General features: G+C 38.9%; 1 protein-coding gene across 3 annotated transcripts in view; it reads right to left on the bottom strand.

The window, feature by feature from the left end:
• Nucleotides 1-6,021: 6,021 nt before the first annotated feature.
• Nucleotides 6,022-16,655, bottom strand: part of Gda (guanine deaminase) — an 81,057-nt gene continuing 70,423 nt past the window's right edge. For all 3 annotated transcript variants that reach the window (XM_070035746.1, XM_070035747.1, XM_070035749.1), the window contains exons 12-14: nt 14,330-14,460; nt 12,614-12,641; nt 6,022-11,670 (exon numbers count right to left, since the gene is read on the bottom strand). In XM_070035746.1, the coding sequence (XP_069891847.1) occupies nt 11,600-11,670; nt 12,614-12,641; nt 14,330-14,460 (230 nt within the window). In that variant the 3' untranslated portion in view covers nt 6,022-11,599. The remainder of the gene's footprint in view (nt 11,671-12,613; nt 12,642-14,329; nt 14,461-16,655) is intronic.

Below are 16,655 nucleotides of genomic sequence, written 5' to 3'. Positions count from 1 at the left end.
ATACACTCCAAAATTTGTGGAGACAATGGGATTTGCTCTGCTACGTTTGCTTTCTGAGTTTAGCTGTTGGTTATCTCCCATTTAAATAGAAGCGCCAGATGTATTCTTGTTTACATTTTTGCCCATAAAATGCTTTCCAGTTGTGACTCACTATTTAGTAGAGTGAGCATGTCCACCATTTCCTAGAGGGGAGGAATTAACCACTTCCTTTACCAGCTCACCTAGTTGATACCACAGAGGATCATAATCACACTTGATCTAGAAGGTGAATAGCAAACTTTCTAGTATTGGCCTGTTGGTTGGGCAAAATATACTTTCTTCTTCTATGTTTGATTTTTTTTTTTACGATGCTGGGAATCTAAACCAGAGAGAATTGTTGGATCAAAATCTTATTTTGTTCTGAAACAAGCTCTTGCTATACCATTTAGGCCAGAGCCTCAAACTCTTGATCTTCCTGCCTCAGCCTCCTGAATGCTGGGACTACAGGCATGTGTTCCTTTGCCTGTCCTTTAGCTCTATCCACCCATAGCAGCCATGACATTATGATGTATGATTTTTTTTTCATTTTCTCTATCATTGTTAAGTTGGTATGTATGGAAAATTATGTTTATGGCTTTATGATTTGGTGATAGGATATGAAGAATGAGCAGTTTATATGTGATCATGCAAAGCAAACATGTTTATCAGTGACGAACTAAAGTCAGGTCTGAGAACTTTGGATCAGACTGAGATCAAACCACAGACGGCTCACTGCAGACAACCAGTAAACAGTCAAACAGTAAAGAAGAATGGAAGGTAAAAATGTCATGTCCTCCCAGTCTGGACGAACTTGGGAGGAGATGCAGGTTTGTTTGACAAGGCCCTGCCCATGGCCTACAAGATGGAGAAGTTCCCTGGATAGACTGGGTCAAAGCTGGTCCCTAGTGTCCAGAGAAGCAGGACACAGACCAGCCAAGGCTGAGAGGCAGACAGGAAAAGAACTGGAGCACCAGTCATATGGCTATAGAACCGGGTACCAGGGACTGGGGAGGTCTCTCTCTGGAGGGGCCCTGGGCTCTTCTGGCTGGTGCACAGGCTAAAAGCTGAACATCCAGCTCACTAAATGGAAAGCCCCTTAGAAATGCGAGCCTGAAGGAAAGGCCTGGGGTAGAAAAATCTGTGACTCAGTGCAGCTGCCTTGTTTGGGACACCTAGACTCAGCACCACGACTTGAGTCACGAGCTGTAGAAAACAGCGTACTCAAATATGTAGAAAGCTATCCTGCAGGCTCTTGGCAATCACTCAAGTCACAGGAGAAAAAAGTCTCTGCCATAAATGCATCTCTGGAGCCCTCCCTCTTAGAATGTCCCTCCAGGGCCTTCTACCAAGGAACCTCAGTACTGTCAGCTGCTAAAAGGAAGACTGAGGAAGAGACCCAGTTACATTTTTTTTTTTTACACATCAGCACAGACAGGGTACAATTGAAAGCTGAAAGGCAATGAACTTCTGCTGTTTACCACGTCGTACTTATTTTTCTGCCTATTTCAGCCATCTATTGGACCTGAAGGAATCATCTCAAAATGTAGGGGCTTAAGCCGGCCCGGTAGCTACTCAGGAGGCTGAGATCTGAGGATCACAGTTCAAAGCCATTCTGGGCAGGAAAGTGGGTGAAATTCTTGTCTCCAACAAACTACTCAGAAAAAGCTGGAAGTGGAGCTGTAACTCAAGTGGTAGAGCACTAGTCTTGAGAAAAGGAGAATATCTTCAAGCCTAGGCACAGCACCAACATAGCATTGCGTCTGCATAATCCCACTCCATAAGGTGAGCTACCGGGCCAGCCTGGAGTCAGCACAGAAGAGAACTACTCTGGGAATTAGCATGAATACATGGCACCGTGGTTCACTTTAAGTGACTTGTTTGGCCACTTGCTTTTGTTCTGATAAAACTGGATTCATATTGCTTGATTCTCAATCACTGTCACTTTCAGGGAGACATCACCGAATAACAATGTTGTTGTAAGGATTAAAGCAGAATGGGAAAATCTGAGTGTTCTTTTCTACTGAATTTGGGTGACTTTGGAGGAAGACTCATTTCACAGGACACTTCACACCACTAGGTGGCGCACTGGTTAAACGTTATCTCCACCTGAGACTTTAGCTGAAAAATGCCAATTTTTCTTTCTTGTAGCAAAGGTAAATTTCATTTTCATTCACCTTGGAATACTTGTACTTGTTTTCCTAGCATGTGGCCCATGTGGAATTATATATCTTCTGTTAAATGTGTGTGTGTGTGTGTGTGTGTGTGTGTGTGTGTGTGTGTGTGTGGATACACATGCTGATCCTGGGGCTTGAAAACTCAGGGCCTGGGTGCTGTCACTGAGCTTCTTTTGCTCAAGGCTGGTACTGTACCATTTGAGCCACAGCTCCAATTTCAGCTTTACGTTAGTTAATTGGAGAGAAGAGTCATACTGACTTTCTTGCCTGGGGTTGGCTTCAAACAGCAATCCTCAGATTTTAGCCTCCTGGTTAGTTAGCATCACAGGCTTGGGCCATTGGCTCTGAACTGTTACATACTTTTAAAATGATTGATGTTGTTACATAATGAAATGAATGGGTTAAAATGAATTTGCTAGCTATGAAACTTTATCATTTTAACTTTAATATAAGAAATGTTAATATAATATCTTTATGACCAGTTCCAAATCGGCAAAAACTTCTTGGTTGGCGAATGTTTTGATTTTGTTTTCTTTTTTTTTTTTTTTAAGCTTCATCAGCTTGGTAGCTTACTGTCCCTTGCTCGCTATAATCCCTCCCAGCTTCCAGCTTCCTCCATTGAACACCCTTAACCCTTCCTCATCTAAACTCTGTTTCTTGTCATCCCAGATTGGTGAACTCTTCAAAGAGTTGTCTATCATACTTAATCCTCAAAACTGTCTTGTACCTGGTATCCAGTAGGTACTTGAGATATTGCATAAATCAATATTCATTAAGATTCACTCCGGACGAATAAATTAAATATGAACTAGTAAGACATTGTGTTTCCTTCATATGTGGCTTTTAATCTCTAAAACATGTTAACTATGTGAGAGATTTTACCAAGACATGTAAAAAATAAACCCATGAGAATAGCCATTTGCAATCTGATGAACTCATTAAATTTGGATTGGCTTGTGCTATTTAAATACTCTTCGGTTCTACAAATGACACTAAAGGAAGGTTCCCCGTGCATTTATATTGGCTTCTTTATTACATAATAAGATCATCAATTTTTATGGGAAATGTAAAGATTTTGTATGGGAACCCTGGGGCCCCATTTGGATTGTGACTGGGTGTAGGAGATTTGACTGGAGTGCTTAGAGAATGCTTGATGCCAGCAGAAATCCACGGGCAGCAGGATTGCTGAATATTTGGCCTTCTGCAGTAATCCTGCCAAATGAGAGGAACGAGTGACTGTTATTTTACTGCTTCCGGATCTAGGAAGACATCCCTGGAGTCTGTCCTCTGTTCCCTTAAACTAGCCCCAGAGGCAATCTAACCCAACAAGCAGAGGGGAGGGAAGACGTCTTAGGTTTGTCTTTTGGTTAAACTCCTTCCTTACCCCATGGTAATATTGGACTATTAATTATTTAATACTAAATATTAAATATGGGATACCAAAGCATTTCTTCATCTGTCACCCCCGTAGTTGCTGGACAGGACTAACATTGGGGTTGGGTTTTTTTGTGCTTTTTTTTTGTTGTTGTTGGTCATGGGGCTTGAACTCTGGGCCTGGGTGCTGTCCCTGAGCTCCTCAGATCAAAGCTGGTGTCTACCACTTGAGCCACAGTGCCACTTCCAGTTTTCTGGTGGTTTATTGGAGGTAAGAGTCTCACAGACTTTCCTGCCCAGGCTGGCATTGAACCGTGATCCTCAGATCACAGCCTCCTGAGTAGCTAGGATTATAGGCGTGAGACACAGGTGCCAAGCTTGTGCATCTTTTTTAATGCTATAATTTTTCCCCTTATAGTATAAAAAATTTTAAACCCACCCACAATGGAACTAGAAGCATTGCTCAGATAGTAGAGTGCAGGCAATGATCAAGAAAAAAACTGAATGATGGCATGAGGTATCAAATCTAAGCCTCAGGATTGGTGCACACGTGTGTGTGCACACACACACACAGACGTAGCCACACATCCACAAGAGATTACAAAATTGTCCTGAGCAACATATGAATCTATTATTAAATTAACCGATTACCTGTACTTCTGACTCAGTGCTTTGAGATTTGACTGGGTACACAGCATGCCATACTGTTCAAGCTGGAAGGTGTATTGTGGTTATGTAAATTGCGCTGAAATATAAGAGTTGCCAAGTGCAATCTGCTGTGTACAGTTGTTAAGAAGAAGTACTCTTGAGTAGAATTATTTGTGTTTTTTCCGGAGCCTTTTAATTTGTCCTCTTCAATGACAAAAGCTCCTTAAGCCCTTGATCTGCTGATGTGCTCTAGTCAAGGTTATTAAAATGCCCTCCAAACACAAAAGCCAGCCTGTGTTTTTCCCTAGCTCAGGTGTGGCTAGAACTGTCTTTGACTGCAATAAAAACAAAAGCAAGCACAAAAATCAGCAAGGCTATTTAAGATGTCTCAAGTGTTTCAGGACATAGAAAGCAGGAAACAAAAAACCAACAAACACTTGCTTAGGATATTCATGGATGGGCTGTGGCTTTGTTTGATAGTAGTTTTTGCAAAAGTCTGCTTTTAGAGAATGTCCAAGAAGCAAAAAGTTCCAGTGCTCACACCAGTGTAGAAGCCCATGTCTGCTGACCTTTCTGTGGCCTTTCTCCTTTTCATTGCAAGTGACATTGGGTTCTCTTTCAACAGTGATGAGAAGGAATGAAGGTTTGCTTATTCTCAGCTGACCTGAATCTAGGCAGTAGGGAGAGGGCTAGGTATTTTGTAACTATCAATGTCGCTTGTCTATTTTTCAAAATCACTTTCTGCCTGGTTGGGGGGGGGCACAGTTCTAAGAAGGAAGTACTCATGAATAGAAAGTCCTCATTCAAGCCAGGTGCTGGTGGCTCACGCCTGTAATCCTAGCTACTCAGGTGGAAGAGATCTGAGGATCATGGTTCATAGCCAGCTGGGGGAGGAAAGTCAGTGGTTATTTCCAATTAACCACCAGAAAACTGGAGGTGGTGCTGTGGCTTACGGGACAGCGCCCGGCTTCTGAGTTCAAGCCCTGTGACTTATTTTAAAAAGCGAGCAAACAAAAAGAAAAAGAAAGTGCTTGTTTGCCACTGTAAAATTTCTCAACCAACTTTTCTCCATATTCAACTCACCATATACATTTGTAAGTCCAAAACAGAGATTCAACTATTACGACATACAGATGAATTCCAGGTTATTTTGCAATGAAGATCTACACTAGAGGTAGGGTTGAAGGTATGAAGTAATATCTGGGCTAATGGAAAAACACATGCATTACCCTTTACAATGCTTCTTATTTAGTGGACAAAGAATATTCCCCCTTTATTATTTCAAGAAAAATTAAAACACAATTAAGACAACATAAAACCAGTTCCTGTTGGTAACAGTAATATATGAGTTCTGCTCCATTAGCACCGTGGCTTCTTCACAGACTCCTGCAACTCCTGAAACACCTTATTGCAAGACTTACTTTAATTTATTTTTCATTTATGTTTGCTAGTCCTGGGGCTTGAACTCAGGGCCTGGGCACTGTCCCTGAGCTTCTTTTACTCAAGACTAGCACTCTACCAGTTGAGCCACAGTGCTACTTCCTGATTCTTTGGTAGTTTTTTGGAAATAAGAGTATCATGGACTTTCCTGCCCAGGTGGGCTTCTAATCATGATCTTCAGATTTTAGTCTCCTGAGAAGCTAAGATTATAGATGTGAGCCACTGGTACCTGGCTAGATTAAATTAAGAGACAAAAACAAATGTTTAGTAAGTTGTACAAAGCAGTCTCACACGCCCACAGTATCTTTGGTTGTAGTTTCTATCACTTGCACGAGTCTGGTGAGATAAAATAAATCACACAATAAACTAAATGAAATAACTTTATTATTATATACTCACAGATAGGCAGTAAAAGACAATACCAGGATTGAAACCACTCCACGAGAATCAAGAAATCTTCCCGGTGTGGATTAAGTCAAAGTTCAAGGACTTCAAAAGTACATGATGAAGATCCATTTTTATATACATGGCTTTAGACTTGAGAGAACGGGACATGCTAAGCTAAAGCACTGCAGGACAAATCTCTTTAAGGATACATAAGAACAAAGCCTGGGTAGCTCCTCGTTCTCTTAGAATATTACATTTCCAGTACATTCTACAGTTATCAGAGGACTCAGCAAGAAAGAAGATAAAAGCTGAGTCCCTAAAACCACGTAGAGCCTTCTCTGACAATTCACTCAGACATTGAGGATGAATTTGTAAATTGACTGTCTGTTTTGTGTTAGAACTAAAGAATAGAGAAAATACAATAGTGTTCAGGGAAAGGGAGAAACCAACTTTAAAAAAATCGATCCTTCGTGTTGTTTCTTTAGCTTTTATTTCATTAATTTCAGCACTAATTTTCATCTTCCATTTTTCCTCCTATCTGTTGGGGTTTGGTTTGCTCTTCTTTCTCTAAGACCTTAGATGGACCACTAGATTATTTAGTTGAGATCTCCCAGATTTTTAAACATGTAGGCACTGGTAGCTGCAAATTTCCCTCTTCAAACTGTCTCTTCTGCGTCCCTGTGAATGGATGGCTTGAAGAAAAAGCATTTCTTAGTCTAGGCTGTTGCTTTAAAAGCAGGAGAAATCAAAAGCAATAGCAATCTGGTCCTACATGGATGAACCTTATAGCTTAATTTTAAAAAGCTATGCCTAACTATTATAGGATGGAAAATGAATGTTGTCCACAACTAAAATATTCTTTTTTTTTTTTACTAAAGCATGCTAAAAAGAGAAAAACATTAAAGACTCATGTTCCTTCTAGCAGACATAGAATTCACAGTGACACCGAAGAAAATTCACAATGTAAAAAATAATGTGAACACAAACCCCATTTATTTTTTCTGAAGCACAAAGAAGATCAATTAGCATAATAACAAGAAGCAAACTATACAAATACTGAGAGCGAAATGTTCCCATGACTACAACACACACACACACACACACACACACACATTCTTAAAAGCAGCAATAAGAATTTCAACAACAGTATACGGTGGTTTTCACTAAAGAATGCTTTCTGACAGGCTTTTGAGTAAGAATGGACAGAAAAATCACTCTTCTAGAACAGAAAAATTAAGAATGACATCTGTTATTCAGGTCACTTAAGCCCTAAGGCCGGTGAAAGGTCCTTTGACAATTACATTTTTATTTCATTATTGGCCAGTTTGACTTGTGTTTTACTAAATTCAGACTTGACCCACAAACTAACTCTTGCATTCTCCACCTCATGCTCAAGACTGTTGGAAGGAAAAGGAAGTGTGTGAAATATTCATGGTGTCCAATGTCAGCAGCATCTATCAGTATCATATATATGTACACACACACACACACACACACACACACACACACACACACACACACACACATATATTAAAGGTGATGTACAGAGGGGGTGGGTACAGTTATGTAAGTCAGGTAATGATTACATTTCTTTTTGAACTGTGTCATCTCTTCCTCATTTTCTCCCAGTCTTTTCCCTCCCAACCTTTCTCCCCCACAAGTTGTCTAGTTCATTTTTAAAATAGTGTCTAGTGAGTATCACTACTGAATTAGTTCACCCTTTGTCCTGCCATTTCTGTGCTTCGTCTAGTACCCTCAACAAATCAGTGCTCTTCATTCCAGGTCCCCAACACTTGTTTAATGTCTTTCATTTGTGTGCTTCTTTAACTCCTTTAGAGACGTTCGCAAAGGATCAGGTCAAAAGTCATACCTAAAGCAACCAGCAGATCTGAGATTGTGAACTGCTCCTTTAGGTCTTTTAAAAAATACCTTAAAATTCTTATCCCTACAACTTAACAATAATTTCAAGTGATTGTCCATCAGATAGATTACCTCTGAATAACTTTAGGGCCTTCTTTTTAAACAAGTGAAGGTTTCCTGCAAAAAAATATTAGCTTAATAACATGCACAAATTTGAAAAAATGTCCAATAGCTTCTGAAGCATCTGATTTGGGGAATTACCCAGGTAGATACCACAAGGGAGGATTGGAAAAACATGCCTTCCAGCTTGTCTTTAAAGCTTTCCATAGGTCTGGTTCCAGAGTGAAAAAAAGAAGCATAAAAATAGGAAAAGGCTGATAAAAAAGTGAAGATTCAAAACACACGGCTAGATTTCACTCTCATTTTGTATGCTCTAAGATTTCATAGCAGTTGCCAACATGAGTATTCAAAGGGCACACTTCAAAATCAGCCAAGTACAGGGAGATTTTTCTACCATTTCCTTTTCACTGAAGTTAGAAAAGAGATTGAATGGGTCTGCCTGCTAGCAGCATTAATTTAGGAAGCACCGCCCCCCCCCATTGACAAGACGTGATCCAAAATATCTTCTTGGATTCTAAACCTTTGACAGTCTCAATTGGAGATGCAGCTGGAAGTATATAAAGATCTCCTTGGTCTCCACAAATGCCCAGAGTGATCTCTTACATCCTTATCTCTATCGTCCACGTTTCCCTCTATAGGTATTTTTGAATATTTTGTATCTTTTAAAATATGGCTAGAAAGCCGGGCGCCAGTGGCTCATGCCTATAATCCTAGCTATTCTTGAGGTTGAGATCTGAGGATCCCGGTTCGAAGCCAGCCTGTGCAGGAAAGTCCGAGAGACTCTTATCTCCAATAAACTACTCAGAAAAAGCCAGCAGTGGCCATGGTGGCTCAAGTGGTAGAGCGCTAGTCTAGAGCACAGAGAGACTCAGGTACAGAGCCCAGGACCTGAGTTCAAACCCCAGGACTGGCAAAAAAAAAAAAAAAAAAAAAAAAAAACAAAGAAAGAAAAAAAATGTATCTAGAGGAAAATACCAGAGAAATGAGGCAAAAGGTATGAGGGAAGGATGATGAACTGATAAGATTTTAATTCTTTTGTGTCAGAGAGCAAACCACAGAAACATCAAGTGACAGATAGATTTGGCTTAGCATAGCGCCTCTCACAATTCAGAAAGTACATTAGGCAAAGGCAACATTTCAAAGAACATCTGGCCTATGTATGGCAAATGCCTGTAGTACTAAAAGCCTGTGCAACGTACTGGAACACTGAGCCTGGGCAAAGAAAACACGCTAAGTTATAAGGGATTCAAACAGGTCAAAATACACGTAAACATCTCAACACACTCTGTTTTTATGCAAAAGGTTATTCAGACATTAGCATACTATCACGGCTAAACTGAACAGTGGACACAGTGGTGGTAGATGACCACATCCTTGTTTCTGATACTACACTTACTTATATTACCACATGTGAATTCTAAATCTAGTGAACACAGAGGTTGAACAGCAACATGAATGCAGGGACAAGTGTAGAAACTTGCAAAAGCTGGAAATAGCTATTGACTTAGCAGTCCCACACAGCTGTATCTATTACTTCATTGTTGTTGTTTGTTGGATGGTCGTGGGGCTTGCACTCAGAGTCTGATTGCTGTCCTGAGCTTTTATGCTCAAAGTTAGCGCCCTAGCACTTTGAGCCCCAGTTCCACTTCCCATATACGGTATCTAAAAGCTGCTAAGTCTGAGGGTTATGGCTAAGATATGTGGTAAGGGCTAAGACATTGTATCCAAGTGCTTTTGGCAGAAGTCAAAAGATAGAGCAGAAATCACTAGCACTGTAAAGAAATGAGGAGAAATGTGGTAGATAAATGTGACGTGGTTCAGAAACTAGAAATACAGACTGAGAGTAGAAATTGGATGTGCTCAGTTACTTAAGCTCCTACAAAACAAGCTGTTGTTAGTGTTTTTAAAAGACTACAAAACAATTCCTATCTTTAGATGTAGCTTTTATATTTTCAAATCTAAAAGTGTTTTTATTAGGAAAAAGTACCTGGGCAAATGGCTGCCGAATTAGCACAAATACATGAAAATAACACTTATATTCCAGAAGAGAGAAAAATAATGTTCTTAGTTCTGTAAATATGGAATTAGTAGTAAAGTTTTCCATTACATGGTAAAATTAAAGAGTTATACCTAAAATGTAGGAATGTTATGATATATAATGAAAATCTATTCTCCCTCCATTTTTTGTTTCTAGTATTTGAAAAAGAATCAGAAAATTATAAGATTCAGATGAGAATCACATCAATACTTTCTAAAGATTTATCATTAATTCATCCTTCTCAGTTTCAAAAAAAGAACACTATAGTAGTTAATTAGGATGCCTAAAATCCCCTTTAATTTGCTTAATGTTTCCAAATGTCTGCTACAGTTAATGTGTAAGTTCTGTTAATGTAAACAGTAAGGGACTACACAATTTTTATTATCCTGAAATTCTAATTTATGGGGAAAACAACAAAAATCGAAAAGACAGTTAAATAAAATTGAAAAATAGAGTGCTTTGTGTATATAGATTCTAAAGAGTTTTAAATAACATTTAAGATTTGTCCTACATTTTAAAGTTGATTCATTAATGTAATGTTAATGTATCAGACTGATACATTAGCATAACATTTCCAGCAACTAGGGTGTTGTTCTGGTTAGAATAGACCATTGCAAAGGAATCTGTCCTGTTTGGACCACTCCTGGGTGCCCAGTACTCGTGGTTAATGAAAACAAATCTACATAGCAACAGAGAATAGAATTTGTTTCTCTTCTAATAAGATGGAAGCAGTTATAACATCACACACTTTCATATTAAGACACTTTTAAAGTACACCAAGATACAACTATTTATAACATATAGTTTTATGAATAATATCCCTACGAGACTTTGAACCTTTTATACTCAACTTTTGTCAAACACTTTGAAGCACAGAACTATATATATATATATTTTAAAAACAACATGTGGCATTCGGTTTCTGAGATCCACCCCAAAAGATGACCCAGCTTAACAAGAACACGTCTCTGAAATGCAAATTGCATTAGGTGCAGATTTCCAAAAACACAAAGTCAATCTAGAAACGCATTTTTAAACCCAGTAAATTCTCTTTGAAATGAGTATGCTCTGTATATAATTTTCAAGCAATCTGAAATGATTTTCCAAGGTTTGTTCACAGTCTAACTCCTCATTGCTCATGAAAAATATACTCTCTGATTCATATTCAGTTCCCTAAGGTTTACACTTAATAGCCCAATGTATCTAATCATATAGGAATATCTTTTCCTTTTACCATCTCCCTCTATGGAAAAGATTTATTTTGAGATTACAATAAACACACCATTAGCAATATCTTTCCTTTGAGCTGAAAGTCAAGCTGAACAGCTCAAAAGGGAGACATTTTCATAAGACTATGAAAGCTCCCAGTCAGAGAGGGGTATCAGTGCATTTCCTTCTAACAATTTACCAAGCGAATACTGTAGACACAGAAAGAGTCATCCAAGAACAAGGTACTGCTGCAACTTTCTAACCGAGCCTGCCATCACGGGAGATGAAGACTCATTTTATCCCAGGAGAAATTCGTAGATGCTCCAGCATCTTACACCGAGCTGGAAAATGGAACCACTTGCTTTCCGCCCACATAAACCTCTTCAATATTTCGATCATCTCCTGAAAGAAAAGCCAAAGAATCATTTATAAAGTGCTATGTGTGTGTGTGTGTGGGGGGGGTCAATCATTACTTTAATTGTCACTGATTAGGATTCAAAACGAAATACTTCCAAGAGAGGAAACCCAAGAAAAGAGCTAGTCTCTCTCTCTCTCTCTCTCTCTCTCTCTCTCTCTCTCTCTCTCTCTCTCTCTCTCTCTCTCTGTCTGTCTGTCTCTCTCTCTGTCTGTCTGTCTGTCTGTCTGTCTGTCTGTCTGTCTGTCTCTCTCTCTCTCTCTCTCTCTCTCTCTCTCAAGTGGTTTGCAATCAGATCAGCATGATATGATCAATAGTCCACTTGAAGATCAGGGTCTGAATTCTTTACCTATGGGGGAAATCCACTGACCTTCTGTGCCTGTCCTTTCAACGAAAGAGATTGGCTTACCTTTCTAGCCCAGTTGGAAAAGGAGTTTTGTTAAGTTTTCCTTTCCAGAATCCTATTCAGCATAGAAGATCATCTCTCCATCTCACCGTCACTCAGCCCTGAACTCACTAACTGAAAGGAGGGAGGGAGAAATCTTCTCCATTGCCTACTGTTTCTCTCTGGAAGGGGGCAGGATTTAAGGCAGCTGTTGGAAGTGCTTTTGCTATCCACGGCGTACTTACAGGGCAGGGCCAAGGGGGGTACAGAATAAGAAGAAGGGGGTGAGACCCGAAGTTCTCTTCTCTTCTGCCCTTCATATCTCAGCTTGAGATTTATGAGTATATGCTTTAAGGGTCATGTGCCTTTTTCAAAGATTACCTTTAAATAGCGTGCCATGAGCAGGCCTGAATTTGAGAACTGCTAAAACAATGAATCAAAGCAGATCAACAACCATAAAGCTTAATACACTATAGACATACAGAAAACTATGCCCAAGAAAAAGACAACGATTTTATTTAACACAGAGGTGTCTGTTTACCTACCGAGATAGAGAAACTTCTGGATAATGGCCTACAATGGAAAGTAAAGGTAGTAAGAAATAATGAATAGTATATTTAGAAAAGAAATTCACAAGGAATAGGGGTTGGCAAAGTCCAGGAATAAATTTATTTTTCAATGACAAAAACTTCTACTTCTGTTAAGTAAAAAATAAATAGTGTCTTCAAAAGAAAACAAAAACAAACAACAACAACCAAAGATAACCTATTAGCTATTAACAAATGTTTACCTCAAACTAAAAAGTTCTTGGTATACAACCTTGAAATCTTCAGAGGGACAGAACTATGTAAAGAAATCAATCTAAGAAAGTTCTTCCAGTATTTCACATAAGTAAAAGAAGGACAATAAGAATGGCATTATTCCCTAGTATAAAAAGTTCATACTAATAAGGGTTACAAGAAAAGGCTGGGAATGTGGCTTAGTGGCAGAGTGCTTGTCTAGCATTCTAGTGGGTTCGATTCCTCAGTACCACATAAACAGAAAAAGCCAAAAGTGGCACTGTGGCTCAAGTGGTAGTCTTGAGCAAAAGTTCAGGGACAGTGAACATTTCAATAAATAAATATATGTAATTTTTTTCCTCAGTCTTGAACCCCAGGTGGTAGAGGAAAACTTATTTTCACTACTATACAATAACTTCAAGAATCTAGCATTTTTCACTTAAAAGTACCACATTTACTATCATAAGCATATTAATTTATACATTAATTCTTTAAAATATCATAATCATTATTAGTGTATAATCATTATTAATGCATTGGTTCATTTTATTCACAACTCCGTGTGTAGATAGGTATATATGTATCCATATATCCTCCATGCTTGGTTCTTGGAGACAGTCTTTACGTATGACAGACTGGCTTGAAACTCATGATGCCCCTTCCTCCAGTACTGGGAATTCAGTCACACACCACCCTTCTGATTCAGAAAAGATTTTATAATACAAGAAACAAAATTAACTTTCTTAATAGCGTAAGATCAAGTGACTAGCCTCTGGCAGTTAGAAAATTCAGAGTTTGAAACTAATATATTAGTTTCTATAATATATTAGTTTATATATTAGCCTACTAATATATTAGCTATGAGTCTTGAAATAAATTACTTACCTTCACTAAGCCTCACTATCTATAGGGTGAACACAATGTTATTAATAGTTTTTAATCTCTCTTGGGGTTGTTCTTTTTGTTGTTGTTGTTGGTCATGGGGCTTGAACTCTGGGCTTGGGCACTGTCCCTCAGCTCTTCAGCTCAAGGTGAGTGCTTTACCACTTGAGTCACAGCACCACTTCGAGTTTTCTGAGTGGTTTATTGGAGATAAGAGTCTCATGGTCTTTCCTGCCGGGGCTGGCTTTGAACCTTGATCCTCAGATTTCAGCCCCCTGACTAGCTAGGATTACAGGCGTGAACCGTTGGTGCCCGGCCCTTGGAGTTGTTCTTATAATTAAACAAAATCATATAAGAAAGTGTGTAAACTCACATCCATTTAGCACATATATGAAGTGTTCAACAGGGGCTAGCTATATTGTGACTGCTTAGACAGATACATTCAAATACACAAAATGCACTAAAAATAGATGCTATTATTACAAGTATTCTTCATATTGCTGTCATGGAATGATAATGACCAAATCTATTTCAGATTCTGATGCATTCCATTGAACTCATTCAGTTTCAGGGAAGCTATTCATAGCTTCTTTGACTTACCTCGGAAATATCACCTACAAACTCCCCATAAAAGAGGTCAATAGGAGAGTCAGATGCCTTGGGGTTGATCAGAAGAGCATCAAATTCCTTGCCCACTTCAAAGTTTCCAATCTCATTATCCAGCCCCAATGCTGCAGAAGGGGAAAGATGAATTCAGAGTCAGTATTGCAAGCTGTCCAACCAGGCGGATATCCTGGCTTGCAAGGACAGCATCTGCCAACACAGAACGAGGAAAACGTTAGTATCTTAATAGCGAGGCAGAAAAGTATTCTCTCATTCCAACATGCCACAAGACCTCTACTTGTAGAAAGCAGAGAGGGCACAGGAAAGCGAAATCTGAGAATAAAAATAGTTCCCTTCCTCATCACGATCATAATTCTGATGATGTCTTCCTTTCAGCTCTATTAATGCACTTCAGAGTCAGCTGATCTGGTTTTCATTTTTCACTCTAAGAAACATGCTTAATGGAATGCCCATCTTCTTTGTCCCTCCTCTTCCTCTCCCCAATACTCCAACTCCTTGCCTTTGTCTTCTTTTTGTTCCATGAAATAGCTGACAAGATTTATTTTTATGACAGCAGAACGAACTTCAAATACATAAGTAAAGATCATCTTTTTGCCTATGTGTCAATGAAGGCATGAACTCCTTAGTATAAAGGCTTTGAATAGAAAATTCACGTTTCAATGTGAACAGATACTCATAACTCCAGAGTCCTGACGATATTAGTAGTGATTACTCTTCCTCATGACTGAAAGGGTTTTTGCTTGTTTGGTTTGGGTTTGCCTGATAATAATGGCTTTCCTAAAACAGGGCATTGTCTATAGACTTTGTTTACCTCACAGCTATAATTCATGTTATGTAATTACTGGGTGCCTGGGAAAAGCATCTCTCATACTTATGCTTTAGCTTCAGAAGACTAGGGTAGTTGGTTTCCTGGTCAATGAAGCCTCAAAGCCTCTCATTTGAGCAAGGACACTGTGGTTACAAGGGAAGCAGGCTACAAGGAATGAGCTCAGGTGTAGCATTATTCATTTCAATTTTTACATGTGTTTGGTGCATTGTATCCTTGTCAGAATATTGTCCAATGTGAACACATCAAATAGGTTTGTTTTTTCTCTGCTACTTGTTATATGACACATTGTATTTCTCTGCACAGGTATTCAGAAGACTTGACAATTCTCAGAGCACTTAGAATCCTTACTTGTGCTTAAAAGATTATTTACAGGGCAACTCTTTTATTCTCAGAAAAGGGAAAAGACTTTTAAAAAATGAAGAATCCTCACAGCAAGAGAGGGTGGGAAAATAATTAGAAATGTTAAAAGCAGTTAAGTGACTTGTACTAATTGCCAGGGGTGGGAAATTGCTGCATGTGATAGAAAAAGCACTGGAATTTTCCTCCTCCTTCACCAAGGAGCTCTACCATTTTTTTTTGCCTTTGACAGCATGAGTTTTTAATGACTACAATCAATCTAAGATTGTTAACTGGTCAGATAACCAGGTACATTTTGCCAGGGTTGAGACAAGCTTAATAATGTATATAGAAATAACTGAGAACAAACTTACAGAAAATGGTGTAACCCTTTCAGTGAACTTAGAAATTAATGTAAATTCTGATTCTTGCTATTGGACTCAGCTGGGATGGTGATCAACTCGAATACATTTTAGGAAATGCTGTTTTGCTGTACTAATTTTTAAGAGTGATGTGTACGCATCTTGATTTTGAGAGAGTGAGCGTAACGGTTGTGGCTGAACTGGGAAAATGTCACACTTTAAACAGGGATCTATTCATTTAATTTCACACAGGCTATGGTAGAGACACCAGCCAAGGAGCAGAAATTCCATGAGTGTAAACCCAGACATATAGATTTCTAAGCTACACAGTAAGGTGGAAATGATTTGCTTGTTATCTCATTGGAGCTTGATCAGTAACAGGATCCTGATGGAGCAAATCACAGACAGCCTGGAATAAAAAGAGCACTATTTAAATTCATCTTGTTTGCACCATGAAAACAGATGGTAGAACAACTCAAACCAAACTCAGATGTGCAAATACAATGGTGGAGTGAGGTGAGGGCGTCTTGTTTGAAAGAATAGGTGACTTGAAACTGAGAATTTTTTTTTTGAAACTTGAAATTTTAGAAAACAAAACCACAAGGCCTTGGGAAATGCAAGGACTATAACCATTACTTCCTTTTATGGTGTTAATGGTAACCCCGAGCACTCAAATTTGCTCTTCAACAGTACTGGTTTGGATCACTCTCTATTTCTACCTTACAATTCTACATTTATCCATGTCTACATATTTTGATTTCTCATGAGCTACTTT

The sequence above is a fragment of the Dipodomys merriami genome, unplaced genomic scaffold (genome assembly GCF_024711535.1).
Source record: "Dipodomys merriami isolate MVZ:Mamm:240054 unplaced genomic scaffold, mDipMer1.0.p SCAF_26, whole genome shotgun sequence".
Lineage (NCBI taxonomy): Eukaryota > Metazoa > Chordata > Mammalia > Rodentia > Heteromyidae > Dipodomys > Dipodomys merriami.
Note: the sequence above shows the minus strand (reverse complement) of the source record. Positions and strands in the feature narration are given on the sequence as shown.